Source organism: Callospermophilus lateralis, unplaced genomic scaffold, assembly GCF_048772815.1.
Source record: "Callospermophilus lateralis isolate mCalLat2 unplaced genomic scaffold, mCalLat2.hap1 Scaffold_52, whole genome shotgun sequence".
NCBI classification, from domain to species: domain Eukaryota; kingdom Metazoa; phylum Chordata; class Mammalia; order Rodentia; family Sciuridae; genus Callospermophilus; species Callospermophilus lateralis.
Genome location: NW_027514454.1, coordinates 904,424 through 924,003, shown reverse-complemented (window position 1 = coordinate 924,003; position 19,580 = coordinate 904,424). Strand labels below are relative to the sequence as shown.

At 41.7% G+C, this 19,580-nt stretch overlaps 1 protein-coding gene across 2 annotated transcripts in view; it reads right to left on the bottom strand.

Moving 5' to 3' along the window:
- LOC143388093 (arf-GAP with SH3 domain, ANK repeat and PH domain-containing protein 1-like) overlaps positions 1–19,580 on the bottom strand; it is a 204,961-nt gene that overhangs the window by 78,999 nt on the left and 106,382 nt on the right. The window contains exon 2 of one of the 2 annotated variants that reach the window (XM_076842074.2): positions 5,218–5,363. In XM_076842074.2, the coding sequence (XP_076698189.1) occupies positions 5,301–5,363 (63 nt within the window). In that variant the 3' untranslated portion in view covers positions 5,218–5,300. Of the gene's footprint in view, positions 1–5,217; positions 5,364–19,580 lie in introns of those variants that run through there. The other variant, XM_076842073.1, reaches the window with a different exon arrangement.

Below are 19,580 nucleotides of genomic sequence, written 5' to 3'. Positions count from 1 at the left end.
TCACAGGCCAGAGCAACAGGCCAACCAACCGACTGCAGACAAAGAGCTCCAATACCGTGAGCCAAAATAAATCCTTTTAAAGTTAATTATCTGTAGTTCTTTGTCACAGAGGCAAAAAGTTGGCAAAATAAACACCATTTTTTTTCCTTGAAAGAAAAACTGGCAAACTGTGGTTATTCAGATCTGGGTATCATATGTTAAACTTATCTCTAAAATCAGTGAGGGGAGGCTGTCACTTCAAGGTCAACAACCGACAGAATCTATTGGTAATGATAAAACGAGAGCTTTCAGAGAAAGCCAAAATTTTGAAACACTTGTATCTGTTACCACAGGCTTGACAGCATCTGAATAGTTAAAGCTCCATTATATAGTTTGGTTTACATGGGTAACTTCTTCTATTTTTGTTTTCTTTTTTAATTTCCATGGCTAACATAAGATATCACTTGTCAAATTCTGGTGTAATATCAAAAACAATAATTACCATAATTACCTTGAATACTTTCTTTGCCCATACAGACCTTCATCTTAACACCACCCAACACGGAGGTGCATGCGAGAAGCCAGCCACTTTCTAGCAAGTCAGGTTGAAAGCATGTGCAAAAATGTAAACCACCACCATGCTTCTTGTTTTCTGGGAGATGGGGTTCTCATAAAAAACAGGCTTCTAAGGGAACATAAGTTCATTATCTTAAGAAATTAATACATAAAATTTTCTTGGTTTTCATTTCTAAGACAGTAAATGTGAACAGAAATAATATACACAAAAAGTCTTTCATATCCTAAATCATTTTTGAGATCGGGGCCCCAAGACCCAAAAGTTTGAGAACTACCATCTAATACTTTCACTATTTCCAATGTGCTAAAACTGATAAAGGAAAAAGACAGGAATAAACCCCTCCCCTCCAAACAGTTTTCAAGCTAACCCAACACAAACTATTTTAGTACAGCTCTCAGTGGCCACAGCGTCAGGTAGCTCGTCAGCCATGAGCAATGAGGGAAGGAAAATATAGGGTGGTAGTTTAAAGGGAGGACCAATATCCTATCCATCGGAGTCCACAGGTCATAGGACTGGAAATCACAGGAGCCTTATCCAAACAGACACACATCTGGAAAATGGAAACTGGTATGCCAAACCTCTCCTAGTCACAGTTATTCCTAACCCACCAGGGGACTACTGTGAGCAGGTCTTGACCTGCTCACACCCACTCCTTGTGAGCAGGTGATCATGACCCTCACAAACAAAATTTGCTGGGGGGCTAAATAAAGGGGGGGGGGAACTGCACAAGGGGGTATGAGAGAACAGAATAAGAAGAAAGAGGTCCAAAATACTTAGCACCCCCCAAATGTGTGAGGGCCATACCCCCCTAGATGTCTGCTTGTCATCCTGTGTGATTAGCCTTAAATCCTTCCTATGGGATCTCAAGAGCTAGTGAGTGTGGAGTCCTGTGGGATTCCCACAGCCATGGTTGCTTTGGCTCTGCTGAAACAGCATTACCTGTATCAGAGAACTTATGCTCACAGCCCTATCTGTCACTTTCTAGGTATAGTGTTTTTTGGGAAATTAGTGTACTTATCTATAAAACAATGATGTCTGCTTTGACACTGGAGTTACCACAACAATCAAAGGGAAGATGTGAATAATAATGAAAGCTTCCATTTTTTAAGCACGTCCCATGGGTCAGGTGTTACATTCAGTGATTTACTTCCCTGACCACATTGGGAAGAAACAGCACTGCTAATCCTTTCACAGGTAGGAAGTTGCCTTAGAGAAACTAAGAGATTTGCCTAAGGCTACTGGGGCTGATTGTAGGATTTCAGGTGTGATTAAGACCAAACTGTGATTCCTCTCTCCACCTGCAATTCACAGACTCTTGGATCCTACATTACAAGGTAGAGTAACTTTTTAAAAGAAGCATTTTAAATAACTTGGGGGAAAGTGGGAGTAGGAAAAGCAAGTTACTTTAAAACCAACATCATGTGTTAACTCCGGGATGAGTTCACAGGACTCAGTGAAAATTGCAATCCTCTGCCCATCCTCAGACATCAGTTAAAACTTAGAAGCTGGTTAACCAAAAGCAGTCTCAGCCGTATGTAACATAATATCAACATCTTTGTAGGTCTTCTGAGTTTTCAACAACATTCCACTTGATTGTCATGCCTTTTGCAATCATTCAAAGTTCAGAAAAAGGAAAAACAGAACAAAACATCTGCATGGCAGGTAAGAAAGCCACCGTTGCTTAGTGTGCTCGTCTTTCTCAGAACCACTCTTGCAAGAACGCCTGGACACAATGCACTCGAAATTCCAACTGCTCAGAATTAACACAGGCGTTGAAAGCCTTTCCCCACCTAGGGTTAGTCAAAAGCAAAAAGCTATTACAAGACCTAACCCAAAAGCTGTCCTTTCCTTTTCTTCCATAAAAACAAGTAATGTTTTAGTATGAACTATTAAAATACCCTTTATAAACAATATCTTAATTAGAAAATGAGGCTTTTCAGTATTTAGCACTTAGACTTGGAACAGAGACACTGGTGTCTTTTAAGATATAATTTTGAAGGTCTAAATAATATCCAAGTATTTTCTTTTACCTTTCTCTGTTTTGACTCATTAATTTTTGCTTCCTGCTTCCAGTCTTCACTAGTCTAAGGAAATAGGATGTTCAAGACTCCTCTGAGGAACACTGTCGGATGGGAGTGTTCCTCAGTGTGGACTGTAGGTACTGCAAGCAGACCAGGAAACCCCTCTCTGGTTCCCCCGAGCCCTGAGCTTCAAGGTGTGCCCCACCAATCTGGGCAGATCAGGTTCTCCTGGTCAAGCACAGAAAGGGAAGTGGCAAGCCACTGCTGCTCTCAGGCTGCAGCACCTCTGGGACTGTCTCAACAACCAACCAGAGCACAAACCCATTCTACCTGCCCCATCACCAGGTCCGCCACTGCCACCTTCAAAGGGAAAATGTTTGCTTTTATTTTATATACTATTTATGTTTTGTGGAACTGGAGGTTGAACCTAGGGATGCTCTACCACTGAGCTACATCCCTTGTCCTTTTTATTTTAAGACAGTCTTGCTAAGTTGCTTAAGCTGGCCTAGAGCTTGTGATCTTCCTGCCTCAGGCTCCCAAGTATGCCTTTATTTTCTTTATGAAACGAAGTAGGTCTTCCAGCCATTTCTTTAAAGTTTTCCTAGATTTTTATTCTACAGGGAGTGGCTGTGGAAACAGGCCTGCAGCTTAGAGTGAATCTGATCTGAGGGCATAGCTAGATCAGCACTTCTAGCTAGGAAGGCAGGACAACCAGAGAGCATAAGGTGACAGGCAGCATCTATAGCGAGGTTCAGACTGTAGCCTCAGAGACAGAAAGCTGGGTTCGCATCTGCTAACAGCCTGAATGAGCCAAGTACACAATCTCAGTGTGCTCCGGGTCCTCATCTGGCCTGCAGGGATAATAAACACTGGCCTGCTGGAACGTGTTAAATGGAGATCATCCACAAAAAAGCACCCACCACACGGCCAGGTTCATCAAAGGTATTCAATGAAGATCTGTTGTTTTTACATGGAGATAAGCAGAGTTATTAGATACGCAAACACTGCCAACGGACCCTTGCTTAACTGGCTGGTGCATACACACGTATACACATGCACAAAGTTTAGAAGCAATCTACGTGGTAGCTAAGTAGCAGGGACTGGTGCAGGAACCTTGAAGGGAATGACTCTTAACTTAGGTCAAATACATTTGCTCTCCTAGAAACAAAGGGAGCAAGATATCAGGGAAAACAACTACCTTCCTGAGTCCTTCTCTGTAAAAGTGAACTCTGTCAGTCTTGTTTACCACCTTTCTTCCCACCACACCACCTTCTGTGCAACATGACCAGCAAAAAGGCAGGTAACACCCAGAAGCAAGGACAGGAGTGGGCCCTCTTTTGAATTAAAGAAATTCTGCCAGTCTAAGATTTGCAACAATACTGTGGTCTTGTTAAAGGTGTAAAACATTAGTTCCTGTGCTCAAAATTATCCTTCTCAAGTTTTTGAAAAGAATAAACATTTTTATAGCTGGCATTTATTTTCCTTCAGTTTAGCTGATTGTCAGTGTAAGGCTAATTCGACAGTACAAACCACCAATTAGAATGGCAGGAAGTCAGACACATACCCACGTATTTAAAAAGACTATTGTTATTGGTCCAATATGCAGGCCAACAGGCTGAAGAAGGGCAGTTGTCGTTTTTCAAACAGGTTGTCTTCATGTGTCAGCTCTTTTGTATCAGGTGGCTTTATGACACAATTATCACTGAAGGCCACAGAAGCCTAGGTGGCATATGAGCCACTGACCCAGCATGAGGACATCTTGAGCTCAGGACCTGGATCCCCAACTGGGCAAAAGTGAATGCTGGGGATTGGGGGTAGGAGGGGGGTGGAACAGCTACTCTTCAGCCGGCTAACAACAGAAATCCTTTTCCTCCGGCATCTGTGACCTCCTTGTACTCGAGACACAAGAGAGACTTGATTAAATTAATTCATGGGGAAGTGTGATGGCTCTCTAAGAATATTTTCACCAAAACAATCCATCAATCCACATGGAGAGCCCACATGATGGGCCACTAGCCTTTCCATGTGTGAATCGTGAGTGGGTCGAGGAGGGTTAGAGCACGGCCCATGACACTACTGCCTGGCACTCCACCCCATCTGTGTCCACCTCCTCCATCACCGTCTTTAGTATCCCTGATTCGCAGGTATTCTTCCTGTCATCAAATTCTGAAACTCTCTCTTGTAGGGGAGACGGGGTCAAGGATGTGGGGGAGCTGAGCGAGGTTTGTTATTTGTAAATCAGGAACAAAACACACGACCATCTTCACACAAGTGAGGTACAATACTTGCAATTCATATCAGATAAAGAAATCTTATCACTCTTAACTAGTTAGAAGGCAAAAGTTGCTAAAGATTATCTTCAAAAATCAGTAGCATAGAGAAGAGTTCAAATTAAAAATTTCTCTTGGTTTTGACAAAAGGACCCTGCTATCATCTGGGCCTTGGGTTCAAATCCTAGTAATGTCACAATGGAATTAAAAAAAAATGACCTCCATATCTAGGAGAAAACAGCTTTTAATTTTTATTCTTTTTCACCTCCAGGCCCAAGGGTTGGGGAAAAGAATAGGGAACTGTTCTCTATCTATGATCTTATGCTTTGTTAGACTACAATTCTTTTTAATCACACAAGAAATGACTTACCAGATTTTTCAGCAGTGTGGACAGTTCCTTTGTAAGAGTAGAAAACTTGACAAAAGTGGTGCCAAGATCGGGGTTGTCTCGACTTAAAAAATTACTCCCAAACTTATCAAGAACTTGTGCATAGTTTTCTTCATTTTGTACATGATCTAAAAAAGAAAAGGAACCAAGTTATCATTTGATACAGTGAAGAGTTTTTCTGTACACCGATGACTGAAAACTCTAGAAAGAGAAGCAGAGCAACAGCAACAGTTACTTATTGAACAGAAAGTGGGTCGCAGGACACTAAATGTTCTCACTCTCCTAAAGGAAGCTTCCCCTTTTTCTTGCACATTATTTAGCTCATTTATATCCTGATTGATCCACTAGCTCCTGTATAGTCACTCACATAGGTCTCATATTTTTTGAGTGATTAAGAAATCATTTCCTTGGAAAGCTGGAAATGGAACCACCATTTGACCCAGCTATTCCCCTTCTCGGACTATACCCAAAAGACCTAAAAAGAGCATACTACAGGGACACAGCCACATCAGTGTTTATAGCAGCACAATTCACAATAGCTAGAATGTGGAACCAACCTAGATGCCCTTCAATAGATGAATGGATTAAAAAATGTGGCATTTATACACAACGGAATATTACTCAGCACTAAAAAATAACAAGATCATGGCATTTACAGGGAAATGGATGGCATTAGAGCAGATTATGCTAAGTGAAGTTAGCCAATCCCTAAAAAACAAATGCCAAATGTCTTCTCTGATATAAGGGGGGGTAGGGAGGAAGAGTATGAGAAGACTACCACTAAATAGGGAAGAGAGATGGGAGGGAAAAAGAGGGAGAAGGGGAGTTGCACGGAAGATGGAAGGAGAACCTAATTGTTATACAGAAAACATATGTGATGTTGGAGAAGAAAAAGAAAAAAAAAGTGTGTCACATTAGATTGGAAAGAGAGAAAGGATGGGACAGGAGGGAAGGAGTAGGGGGGATAGGAAGGGCAGCAGAATAAAATACATTATGATTGATGTATGTACATTCCATGTATGTATTATATGTCAAAATACATAATTCTGCTGTCATGTATGACTAAAAAAAAATAAATCATATGGCTAAAAAATAAATAAAAATCAAACTAAAAAAATGAAAAAAAATTTATTTAGAACAATAAACTGAATTATTTACATATTAAAAAAAGAAATCATGCATAAAATTTTTAGAAAACCAATCTTGGAATGCAAAAGGAAAATGAATTTGTTGTGTCGCATTTCTTTCCCTGCAGCTAATCTTAGTTTCCTTTAATCTTGTCACACCCCAGGTAGGAGGAGCAATACTGTCTGAGGCTTTGCACGTCCCTTTTCTTAGTGTGGAACATGCAGGACTAGGTGCACCTGTGCTTGACGTCTGGTTTTGCCACCTATGAGCCCGGTCTGTTTTAACTTCCACGCTTACTACCCTAGCTGGCACACAATAGGCATAAGTCTTATGAATCCCTGAGCTCTTGTTTTCCAAACTATAAAGTGGGGCTGATGTCTCCCTCACGGTACTGCAGTGCTGTGGAGTAGACACCAGGTGTATAAATATTTCTCAACTAGGACGAATGCTCCATAACTAACTCCCACCTGCACAACTCTTCCTCTGTGTGGCTTCTGGGATGTCACTCATTTGATTGTCCTCACCTTATGGCACTCCTTTGTTTTCACTGTCTTTGTCGGTTCCTCATTTGTCTAACCTCTCCATGTTAGAAAGCCCCAGTTTTGTCTTTGGGACTTTATTCTTCTTCACCTATGCCTATTCCCTTTGAGATCTCAGACTGAAGGTTTCAAGTACTACCAAATTGATATCCCTGCCCTAAAATACAGACTTGTATTTTCAACCCATCTCTTTACTATCACCACTTAGAGGTCCAATAACTGTGTTTAATGTTAACATGTCTAAAACAAACACTTGATCTTCCCCAACCTCCTTTTCCATGCTTCCTTATCTCAGTCAGTCAATGGCAAACGACTGACTTAAGTTCTTTGTTCTTTGTTCTTTTTTTAATATTTATTTTTATTTTTTAGTTTTTGTTAGACACAACATCTTTGTTTGTATGTGGTGCTGAGGATCGAACCCAGACCGAATGCATGCCAGGCGAGCGAACTACTGCTTGAGCCACATCCCCAGCCCCAAGTTCTTTGTTCTTTTTCAATATTTTTTGAGTTGCCAATGAACCTTTATTTTATTTATTTATATGTGGTGCTGAGAACAGAACTCAGTGCCTCACACTTGCTAGGCAAGTGTTCTACCACTGAGCCACAACCCCATCATAGTGACTTCTTAATGGCATAATGACAAAATCCACCAAGACATACCTGTTTTTTCTCTTTCTCACACCTGAGATGCAGTCCATGGGCAAACCCTGCTGCATCTACCTTTAAAGTCCATCCTAAAACTGACAATTTCTTATCCCCATGCCAATAGCCTTATGGTATCTCATCTCTTGGCTTTGGTCTCTCTGTTGCTGTTCTTGATATGTTATCAACAGAGCACCCTGTGTGACTCTGTCAAATTGTGCAGATCTTTTAACTCTGGTGGCAGATATTACCATTCATCATGGATGTACAGGTTCCCAATCCTTGTAGGCTTGTGGAACAGAAAGGAGTAGCGCGTTTCCCCACACCCCTGAAGTAAAGGCATGGAAGATGGCTTGCACTGCAATCTGAGTGGAGGCAACCGAACTGCCTTTATATGGAAGCACTTCAGATGTCCCACGTTCAGTTCCCTCTCTCCTCTTCCCTCCAGTGGTGCAGAGAATCGTACATTTGCACAGAAGCCCTCGGTGGATGCACAGTACTTAATGAATGAACAAATGAGCAGATATGTGTCTGTCAAAGTCAGAAGTTTAAAGGCTTAATCCAAAACACCACTTCCTCTCTGTAAAGCCCTCCTTTAAGCTGGGAAGGCTCGTCCCTTACCCACCATTCTCTGTACTTCTACTGCACTACTTTCCACGGCCTACTGCTTTTTTTACACATAAAATCTTTCCCTGGCACCAGACCACAAGAGGAAGTTCACCTCTGCATCCCCACCCAACAGGCACTGTGATCTGGATCTTCCAGTGAGCTGGACTTACAAAGCTAGGGCTTGGTAAGTCCTTCTTGACTTGGATTCACCAAACTCATTTTCACAAAGTTAAGAACATTCTGTTCTGAATTTCTTAGGCTGTTCCACAACTGAGATGAATTATTTTAAATTTTTACTTTCAAACACCCTCCAAACAGCACAGGAGCAATGGGCACTTAGGAAAAAGCACATGAGTTTGGATGGGAAATAACTTGGGAAGGAAGTGTCAGAGTAGGCCAAAGAAATCAAACGAGGCCCCAGCAGCCTTCTATTCATCAGCACATTAAAAATTCACGATGCCTGCAGCAGATGTCAGCGTTTCTGGCTGAGATATTAAGAAAAAAGAAATAAATGCAGTTTCTGGTTCCTGCCTAAGTTTATACAGAAAAGTGACTCAGAAAAACACCCACGGAAGGGCACAGCAGCTCAACAGACAGTGCACACACATCTGATCACCCTCACTACTACAGCTGTCCCTGATACCTTCTTTCTGGGCCTGAGAGGCCTCACTTACCATTGAGAAGTTCACCACACACACTCTCTTTTTCTGCTTTAGGAGGACAGTGAAAAAATATGTGCATTTCAACTATTTCCAAGGGAAGCATCTCAGGGGTGAACACTCGCACACAGGTTGTCTGTTTGCTTAAAATTATAAAATATTCCAAATGAAGCAAGAGGAAATGTTTAGATTAACACTATATCCATGTACTCACCATGAAGCTTAAGAAATAAAATATGACGGAATGGTTCCCCAGTCCCCTACCCTATTCCAATCTCTCTCTGTCCCCTAGCCACAGACACTGTCCTGAACTGGAGTCTCAGTCAGAGGTTAGGAGGAACTGCAAGCAGCACAATCTACTCGTGATGACGGATTCATCGAAAACCAAGATGGACTCAGTTAAGAAGAGAGGGGCCATGGGAAGGGAGCCAGCACGTGTTGAGGATTTCCTCTGACCCAACTGCCTCCCCTAATCTCCTATTTCACCCACACCAGGACACTGTAAGGGAAGAATTATGCTTATTGAATAACTGAAACATAAAATCTGATGTGAGAGAGGCTGAAGGTAAGACCAGATGAGTAAGTGCAGGCTAGATCCTGTATGTTTTGTTAACTGCATAACTGAATAACCAGGTAGTCTATATGTGTGTATCTGTGTCCCCATATAGTAATGTATATGTTACATGTACACACACATAATTTTCTCATGTACATACACATTTTAAGATATAGCAGTTTAGAAAAATATATCTTGGGAATAATAACAATCCTACAAGAATAAAAATTATGAAAATTAAATATCAAGTGCTTAAAATAGTGCCTGACATGTAGCACAGCCCCCCAAATGTCAGCCATTGTTACCTGTGACTGTTATAACACCAAGGCATATGCAATATCAAATAGCATAGGTATGCAGGCCTCACGTTTTAATGTTTTTTTAACATACGCATTATAAATCTAACAGTGACAATTTACTAAAAAGGTCTTACATGCATGTACACACACATCTTTGTACAAAATTAAGAGTTTATCAAGCAGATCTTCAACAGGTATGCAGAGTGAGAGGCAAGACATTATTCTGGAGGAGTAAACAGCTGGGGGGCAGGACAGGGTGTGGAGGAATGGAGCTGAGGGGATGCCAGCTCCGGGTCCAGAAAGAGGAGGGAAGTAGCAGGCTCTGGGGATGCACAACAGGGATGAGTGTGACTGAAGATGGACTAGTGGAACAGGAAATGGATGGATTCTTCAAGAGGTCCAAGACAGCAGCGGAAAGCTCTGTTGTAAGATCTTCACAGAAAACCTTCAAGAGTGTGGGGCAGCATGGCATGGGTAACCAGGAGAGGGGAGAGACTGGATGGAACAGGGAAAGTGAGAAATCTGGTCCATTCAGTAAGAGGACCCACTCTTTCCCAACATTTGTGAGATTTCTGGCATTCATGACACTTACTGTAAGAAAGACAGAGAGTAAATTGTTTGACTTCAAAAAAATCCCAAATACAGTTTTACCAAGTAAATCAGAAAGGGTCACTCTGTCAGGATGTCAACTGCCAGCATATCTTTGGGGAGGTGACTAGCGTTTACTGACCACCTGACATGCTCTATGTTGTAACAGGGTCTTCGCATTACACTCCAGCATGTGACCCCTACGCCCATACCAGGCAATCAGCAGGGACTAATTAGTCAAGACAAAACAGTGACAGCAGCTGGTTTCTGGGTCATTCAGTGGCTGCTAGTCACACACTCGGCCTTTATATACTTGACTGCATTTCCTCTTTCTACCAAGTCTGCTGAGATGGAAATAACCACCACCACCCTATGTGCAGAGGATGCCCAAGATCACAGAACTCATAAGCCAGGGAATTTAAACCGAGGCCCTTATGATCTCAGACCTGGGCACTTTTCACAGATGGGGATCAGAATATGCCACCACTAAAAACTGAATGGAACTGAAGGTAATTAGCAGTGGACAGACAGGAATCTGCCCACCCCCTGCTGCCCAAAGACAACACAGGCCTCCTCCTTTGTGAAGGTGTTTTCCTTCTCCCCTCTGAGGAGCTGAAAAACCCTGGTGGGTGAACAGGGAGGAGATGCTGGGGTATGTCTGCATAAACAAACATCACTAGAACCATCCTCACCTTCCATTTGTGTCCCTATCTATTTACCTTCCTACAATCCACTGCCCTAGAAACCCAAGCCTCCTTTTCCCTTTCTCCTTAATTCTCCACAGTCTATGGCCCTTTATTAAAATCGTATATAAGCTCCCAGGCTGGAAGGTTTTTCACTTCTTTTCTGTGAGGCTCCCATTGATATACTATAAACCTTTCTCCCGGCTTTTGATAGCTTAATCTAAAGGCCCCTCTCACTGAATATAAGAGGTGAGAGGTGTTTCCCCCTCCCTGCACTCCCTAGTACAAAGTGGGACACACCTAATTTCAAATTCCCATTCTATCACTTGCTGTCTGTGTGGTACTTGGTCAAATAATTGATCATTCTAAGCCTCACCTTCCCATCTGCAAAACAGAAATATCCACAGTACTTACCTCCCAGAAGTGTCATAAAGATTAAGTGAGAAACCACATGCCAAGTGTTAACAGCATATTTATAATGACAACAACATTAGCTGCCCGTCCTTGGCCTCCGCAGTGAAGCCTGGCGTTTACCTCTGACCAGCTGGCAGCAGTGGCGGAATCAGTAAAATTCTGAGCTTCCTTTCCTAGAGGTTGGCAAGTGCCTCAAGAATACTAAAACCCAACATTTTTTAAGCACACCTGGTACAGTCATCCAGTGAGAACTTTCAAATATTTACAAGCCACAGCAAATGCTCAGCAGGCCTTTCTCTGGGGACTCGCTGCCTACATGTCACCCTTCACCAAATTAGGCCTTTTTCATAAAACCTCCTCACTCAACTGCTGACTCAAGCTTTGCTTCTTAGGTCCTGTAATAATGGCTTCCACTGATGAAGCACTGACTGCATAGGACCTGTCACAGGGAACAGCCTAAAGCTCATGCAAAGGTCCCCCAAGGGAAGCACCTTACAGATGAGTAAAACTTGGGGTGAAGGAGGACTAGAACCCAGCGTCACTTGATTCTGTAGCACATCTTTTCCACTGGAAAACGAGACTGAGACTCTCATGGAAGCGAGAGTGTCGTATGCCACAGCACCTGCTCGGAATCCACAGTTAAGGGCTGGAACAAAGTGCAGAGGACAGCCCTGTCATGACATGCCAGCCACAATGCTAACAGTTCATAAACGGGTAACACTAAAAATTTTGAATCTTTTATATGCCAGGAATTGTGCTGAATATTTTCCCTTCATTATCTTGATCAAAGCTCAAGTTTTATGAAGTTGAAATGGTTTAGAGGGGCTAAACAGGCTGCCCAAAGTCATACAGCTAACAAGCAGTGGTGACAGGCACGGATTATTGAGCCTGCACTCTTAACCCATACTTTTGGTTAAGTTCTGGGACCATGAGAATGTTAAGGTCTGTAAACAAGTCAGATTGGCACCTGTTATTTTGCCAGAGAAATGTTAGAGTCTGTAAACAAGTCTGCATGGTGCCTGGCAAAATGCCAGAGGGAGTGGTTTGTGAAGTAACAAAAGCAAGCCATTAAGTGTGGAGATTCCTTATTGGTTGACTGCTGTATCTATTTTATGCTAATTAGATAAGCTGTGTAAAATGTATAAATATCGCTCAGATCCTACAATAAATGGCTTCCACTCCTGCTGTATCAACGTACACAAGATATTTGTCACCCCCTGGTTATTTTGCCCAGCCAGCCGGGCTGCGGCTTGAGAAGACTTCCAATTTGAACCAGAGACTGGGTGATTGGGGGGACTTGAAAAATCTAGGTCTCAGCTCTAGCTTCTACTATGTAACTCTGGTCAAGTGATTAAACTTCAAGGACCTCAATTTCCTCATCTATAAAACAAGCTTAATACATGTTGGGCTCATTGACTGCCAAGAGGTGAAAGTGTCACAATGAATATGAAAGCTCCTTTGGAAAACAACAAAAGACACTATAAAACCTCACGGCTGATCTCTATTCAGGAAGTATAATAAGGCCTCCAGATCAACCATCATAAATCCACCTCCAAGCACAACCCAATGTTTGCAGGCATCCTTCTGTGGAGGAACACAAGAGCATAAGCCTGAGGGGCAAAGGGACCTGGGTCTGAATCCCTACTTGGGTCCTAACTGGCCACGTGTGACCTTGGAAATGTACTTAACCTTCCTGAGCCTCCATTTCATAGGTAAATGAGGTGCTGGCTATAAAATACACGGCAAGCCTTTTAAAAAATATCTTTACTTTTGTTAGATTGAGATCTGTATTCTAATGCTAATGGACATCAGGTATAAATTTAAATATGGTATTTTGGGGAGGATTCAGATAAGTTAAGTATGGATCAAATCCCAGGTCTTACATTAACCAGATGTGGGTCTAGGGCAATTTATCACTGATTCTGCTTCTATAACTGTAATAATACCTACATGACAGGTTGTTATTATGGGAAATGGATGAGAAGAGCCTATGATTTGCTCATCCGTCTCTGGTGCATGGTAGATATTTATGAAATAAATATCTCACTCCAAGGTAGTTTTACTTTCTGAGTTTCCTTCTCTTTCCTGGGAACCTAGATGCTCTTCCAGGATCTGGACTCAAGTTGACTTCTGTGCCAAGAGCCCTGGGCAACATGTGCTCATCATCTTCTCTTCATGAGCACAGCCAGGATTCGCTTGCTCATATTCGCTTGCATGAGCAAGTACTCTTGTTTGTGACCTCCAGGCCTTGGCCTTCCTCTTTCAAGGGCATGGCAAACCTCTTGCCATGCTGGGAGTCTCAGGCCTACCTAATTTGCATATAGCCCACTCCCAGGCATGGGCCTGGCACATAGGAAGGACTCAATAAAGCACAAACTGCAGGTAGTGGAGTCTCCTGGAACAAGCCATTCTCCTTCTCTCAAAAAAACACATGGGCTACATGACAGGCATGCAAAATGACAGGCACTGTGAGCTACCCCTGCAGTAATAAAGCCGTGCAGTATGTGAAAAATTACAGTGTTGGCATAAAGAGGAAAGTGATAAATCTTCTTATACCATTCTATATACTCTTTGTAGCACTAATCACACTTATAAAATGTTAATTCTATTTGTTTTTAAAATTACCAAAGATAATTCATATATGATCATAAAGATACAAAGATTAGAATTACAATTTTCCCTTTTCCAATTCTGCTTCTTTAAAAGAAACCGAGATAGTAACCTGGAATATGTCTCAGCAAAACTTTGCCCATAATTAAAACACACACATAAATATAGGAGTTTTCATTCCATTCCTCTCAGTTTTTAAAAAACGAAATGAGACATTATTAAAAATGAGATTGCATGGCTTGTTTTTTTCCTGCTGAATAAGAATCATGAAATTCAATATAAATCTAATCATTTTAACTGTGATTATTTTCCACAATAAGTGCTACAACGATTTATGTAACAAGCCCCCTATTAAGAAACTTTCAGCTTTTCCTGCTGCAATAGATATATTCTTATACACACACTCTTACATGCCGTTACTTTATCTCTGAAAAGATATTCGCAGAATCAGGACTGTTGGGAATTATTCATTATATTCAACAGCAATGTATATAAGGACACAGATGTTATTGTGCTTTTTACTATTATTTTTAAATCTAATTTGTTATGTTTGATAGCAGAATACATTTCAATTCATAGTACACATAAAGAGTATAATTTTTCATATCTGGTTGTACACAAAGTACAGTCACACCATTCGTATCTTCATACATGTACTTAGGGTAATGATGTCCATCTCATTCCACTGTGTTTCCCACCCCACTCCCCCTTCTTTTCTCTCCCTCCCCTTTGCTCTATCTAGAGTTCATCTAATCCTCCCATGCTCTGCCCCCTAACCCCATTATGAATCAGCATCCTTATATTAAAGAAAACATTTGACATTTGAGTTTTTGGGTTTGGCTAATTTTACTTAGCATTATATTCTCCAACTCTACCCATTTACCTACAAATGCCATGATTTTGTTATTGTGCTTTTTAATGTAAAACTTAACTAAAGAAAATCAGACTTTTTGTATTTTATAAAATATTAACATTTGCTTTTCTGTTTATACACTAAACCTAGCTTTCCACTGGTTGTCTTTTTCTTATCAACTTGTAAGAATGCCTTGAGTAAGAGAGAGCAATGTTTTTTAACATGTAACCATGATATAGTGAGATATGTAGTTTGGTTTTTGTCCAGGATTCCTGGCTTAAAACTTTCTTCAGTAAGGATCATAAAAAGTACAATTTTTCTTCCTTGGCACAGGTAAAAAAAAAACAAAAAACACTTGAATCTTTCCCTTTCTGTCACAGGTGGCCGTAGAGAACTTCTCTGAGCTAGACTTGATAGGACCATAAGATCCTCCTTACTCCAGAGGGGGTGAAAAGAATCTGAATAGATAGTACTGGGGTTACCCACCTTGTCTGTTAACATCGCATCATACCCTTTCTATCCAATCACATTTTAACACAGTTGCCTATGCTTCAATCATACCTAAGCAATAGAAGTCTCCATAAAAACTGAAAGGACAGGGTTTGGAGAGCTTCTGGGTTGCTGAACACACAGAAGTTCCTGGAAACTGGCACAACAGGAGAGAAATAGATGCTCTGTGCCCTTCCATCATACTACAATTCTATACATTTCTCCATTATTCTTTGTAATATCCTTTATAACAAAGTGGTAAATGTGTTGAGTTCTGTGAGCTGCTTGAGCAAATTAATCAAGTCCAAGGAAGGGGTTGTGGGAACCCCAATTTATAGCTGGCAGTTCAGAGGCACAGATAAAACAAGTTGGGTCTTGTGACTAGCATCAGAGGGGGGAAGACTGTGTGTGCTTGGAATCTGACAGCATCTCCAGGTAGACAGTATCAGAACTGAATGGAATTAAACAGCACTCAGCTACTGTCTGCTGCAGAATTAGTTGCTTGCTTGTTGGTGAGAAAACCTACTTTTTTACCTAGTATTCAGGATTGAATCAAGGGACACTCTACCACTAAGGTATGTCCCAGCCCCTTTATTATTTAAGACAGGATCTTGCTAAGTTGCTGAGGCTGGCCTCCAATTTTTGATCCTCCTGTCAGCTTCCTGAATTGCTGGGATTATAGCCCACCACACTGGGCTCCCCAAACCTTTTAAAGTCATAGAAATATGGATTGGAAGCATACAATACAAAAACGGAGCTTGAATTGGTTTTTCCTTGTTTAACATCAGGCAAATATATTTTTTAATTTGCCTTTTAATTTATTTACAGTGGGTTTCACCATACAAAAACTGTTAAATTTCATTAGCTAAATATATATTATTCCCAAAGATTTTTGGGTTCTTTTGCCTTATGTTCCTAAACCTTTTAATCTTTCCTTTTTTAAAAAAAAAAATTTAAGGGCTGGGGATGTGGCTCAAGTGGTAGCTTGCTCGCCTGGCATGCGTGCGGCCCGGGTTCGATCCTCAGCACCACATACAAACAAAGATGTTGTGTCTGCCAAGAACTGAAAAATAAATATTAAAAAATTCTCAAAAAAATTTAACCTTCAAATGCAAAGCAATATATTTGTTTACAAGATAGGTTCTAAAGTTATTTATTTTTTTGCTGCTGGGGCTCAAACTCAGGGTCTCTTGCATACTAGTCAAGCCCTGTACCACTAGGCTGTTTTCCCAGCTGGGTAATATTATTTAAAGCAAGTTCTTAATCTTTATAATAATTACTTTTATTCTGTTTTCAATACTGAAATAGTTAATCCATCTGCAATGGATTTATTTATGACATGAGAAATAGTTCTAGCCTTATTCTCTGTCTTCTACATAAATATATATTGGTATTTAACATGGTTTATAGAAATCATCCATTTAGTTTTGACTGAAAAAATGAACATGTGACAAAACCCAGAGGGAGCAGGTCAGTTTTCACAAGAGAAGGTGATGGAATAAAAACCTGAACCATTAACAGCTGTCTAAAAAGCACTCCTGGGGTAGAACATTCATGGTAAAAGCTAACGGTGTAACATACATGTATGCAAAGCACCCAGGAGTAAAAGAGCTAGCGTTTGCCTGAGCAACAGAGACACAGACAAACTGACGTGGGATCTTGGTTTCTCGATCTCACCATGCATGATCTAGAACTAGGTAGGTTGAGGTATTAAAAAAGTGCTGTGCTCTATTCTTTTCATCAGACTGAGGCTAGGATCCTTTTTGATGTAACATCCATAAAACCAGCACCACTCAACCATGACCCTGAAAATGCTTTGTTTCCATTTTTACGCAGTCACTCCATAATAACTATAAACATGTAACTGGGGAGTGAGGGCTGGATTTATTTACTTGGATACGACATTGACTAGTTTGAAAACAAGAGTTACTTGATGAGTGACTTATTGCACTTCCCTAAGCCTCAGTTTCCTCATCTCTTCCCACCACTGCTCACTGTACAGGTCTTCTGGTAAGATTAAAAGAAGGCCTTGGAGGCAGAAAGCCCCGAGGATATATTTTTTTAAAAGGCCTCTTTTCATGCCATTCTGGATGATTCATTCCTTTAATTTCTCAAGGCCATTCTAAAATTGGGTTGTTCTTTCACAGTTCCAGCCAAGACTCAGCAAGAACTTGCCCCAGACCATCGTGTGTTACCTAGAAGCTCAGCATGTACACTCCCAATTTTTCAGCCCTGTCAAATCCATCTGCTAACAGAGTGCCAAGAAAGATACCTGCAGTGTCCCACGGGGCTGTTACTCAGCTTTCAAACAGCACCTGGACATTGCTTCCCTCAAGCAGTGGCAGAGATGTGTTCTCTTGGGATTTTGTCACTCAGGCTTCTTAGTTGCCAGGAAAAATACATCACGCTGTTTTGCTGATTGCTGTGCAGGTAATGGCAGCGCTTGGAGATCTGGCCAGCAAGACAACAACCAATTACTCCCCTGTGGCAGCCTCTGCAGTGTAACTATGCAATGTAGGCAAGTCGTCTTATAGACAGGGTTGTTCAAAATCCGTGGCCCCCCCAATTTTACTAGCAATAAATGAACTTCCATCAAGCACCTACACTGTGATCCAAAGGCAATTTAGGTAATTAGCTCTGTGGTCTTGGAAATGTCTCCAAATTCTTCTGAGCTTTGGCGTCTTGGTTTGTAAATTATGTATAAAAGACTTAGAGATAAAATAAAACCTCTCTGGGGTCTTGTCCTGGAAAGTGAGGTGCCTAGCCTGAGCAAATACCTCCATATACCTCCAGAGCTCACTGTGACTATAATGGCCCCCAAGCCTCATCCTGTCTTTCAAGTCAGTCACAGCTACGATGCATCCATGATGAAATTAGTCTGTTTTTCCTAGTGAAGGCCTAGTGCCTGGATGAACAACATCCTCCTCCATGCACTAGTCCAAGTTCAAAGGAAGCCTCAGGAAGCTCTACCCTTAACTGAGAAAACTGCTTGGGGGGGTGGGGGGGAGGGCCCGACTTCTTCCCTCCCTGGCCTCCCCTTCCACAGATGAGAAAAGCAGCCCAGAGAGGAGCAAGGGTCAGGCCTGGGTCAGTTGTCACAGCCAATATTCTTCTCACTAAACCACCCTGCCTTTTGTACTGATGGCAGATGCCAGTAATGCAGCAGAGAAAGTGGAAGGACAGATCCCTGTCAAAACTAGGCTTGGTGGCACAGGCCTGCAATCCCAGAGATTTGGGAGGTTGAGGCAGGACGATTGCAAGTTGGAGGCCCACTTGGTCAACTTGGTAAGAGCCTGACTCAAAATAAAAAATAGCAAGGGCTGGTGGTGTAGCTCAGTGGTAGAGCAAACCTGGGTTTCACCCCAGTATTACCAAAACAAAACAAAATAAAACAAACAAGAACACCGGATGCTCATCAAGACCCTTAAAGCCAAATCTCTTGCCACAAAGCTTGGGGGTTCTACACATCCAGAGGCTAAGCCCAGTCTTGCTTTTCACCAGGAAGCTCATTATCTGCGGCTAATCACCAGAACCCCTAGGGGCCCATACCATCTGCACATATCACCAGCAGGGCTGCCCAGTGGGATCATCAGTAGTGTTCTAACAATCAACAATCACTTGTTAACCGTCCAGCCTTTGCCTCTTAGAAAACGGAGCCTAGTTGTGGAATTAGGCTCCATCCTAAGAAGTGTGACACTGAACATAGGATCTGAGGCCCAAGAGACCCATATGCTTCCTCCTTGGCTATGTGACTCTGGTCAAGCTGGTCACTCTGTGACACTAACAGTTCTGGTAATGCCTTCCTCATGCCACACCGCATCAGAGAGTGTTGCTTCTCCTTTCCCTGATAGTCCTCAAAAAAGTCTTGCCTTCTTTCTCTCTCATATTGATGATGATACAAATGGCAATGAGTATTTTTATATATTACCTCATTTAATCCTCTTAGTAACTAATATGGTTTTTCTTCGGATAAGGGAACGGAAGCTCTGATGATCCTAGATCACACAGCTTTTCCAAACAATAAAGCCAAGACTGGAAACCAGATCCTCCTGACCCTAAAGCCTATCTAAAAACATGTTGCTCTCTAACCTTCTGACCTGACAGTGGGATCCAGAGTAATAGAGAATCTTTACAAAAATCAGCAAGGATTCAGTAATCAGGACGCTAGACAAAGGGCTCCACAAACCTTCTCCTTCCTCTTCTGGGAGCTCTCTGTGAAGGAGTCGGAGGAATTGCAGTTGGAAAACACCAACCAAGCAGCTCAGCAAGGTGGGGG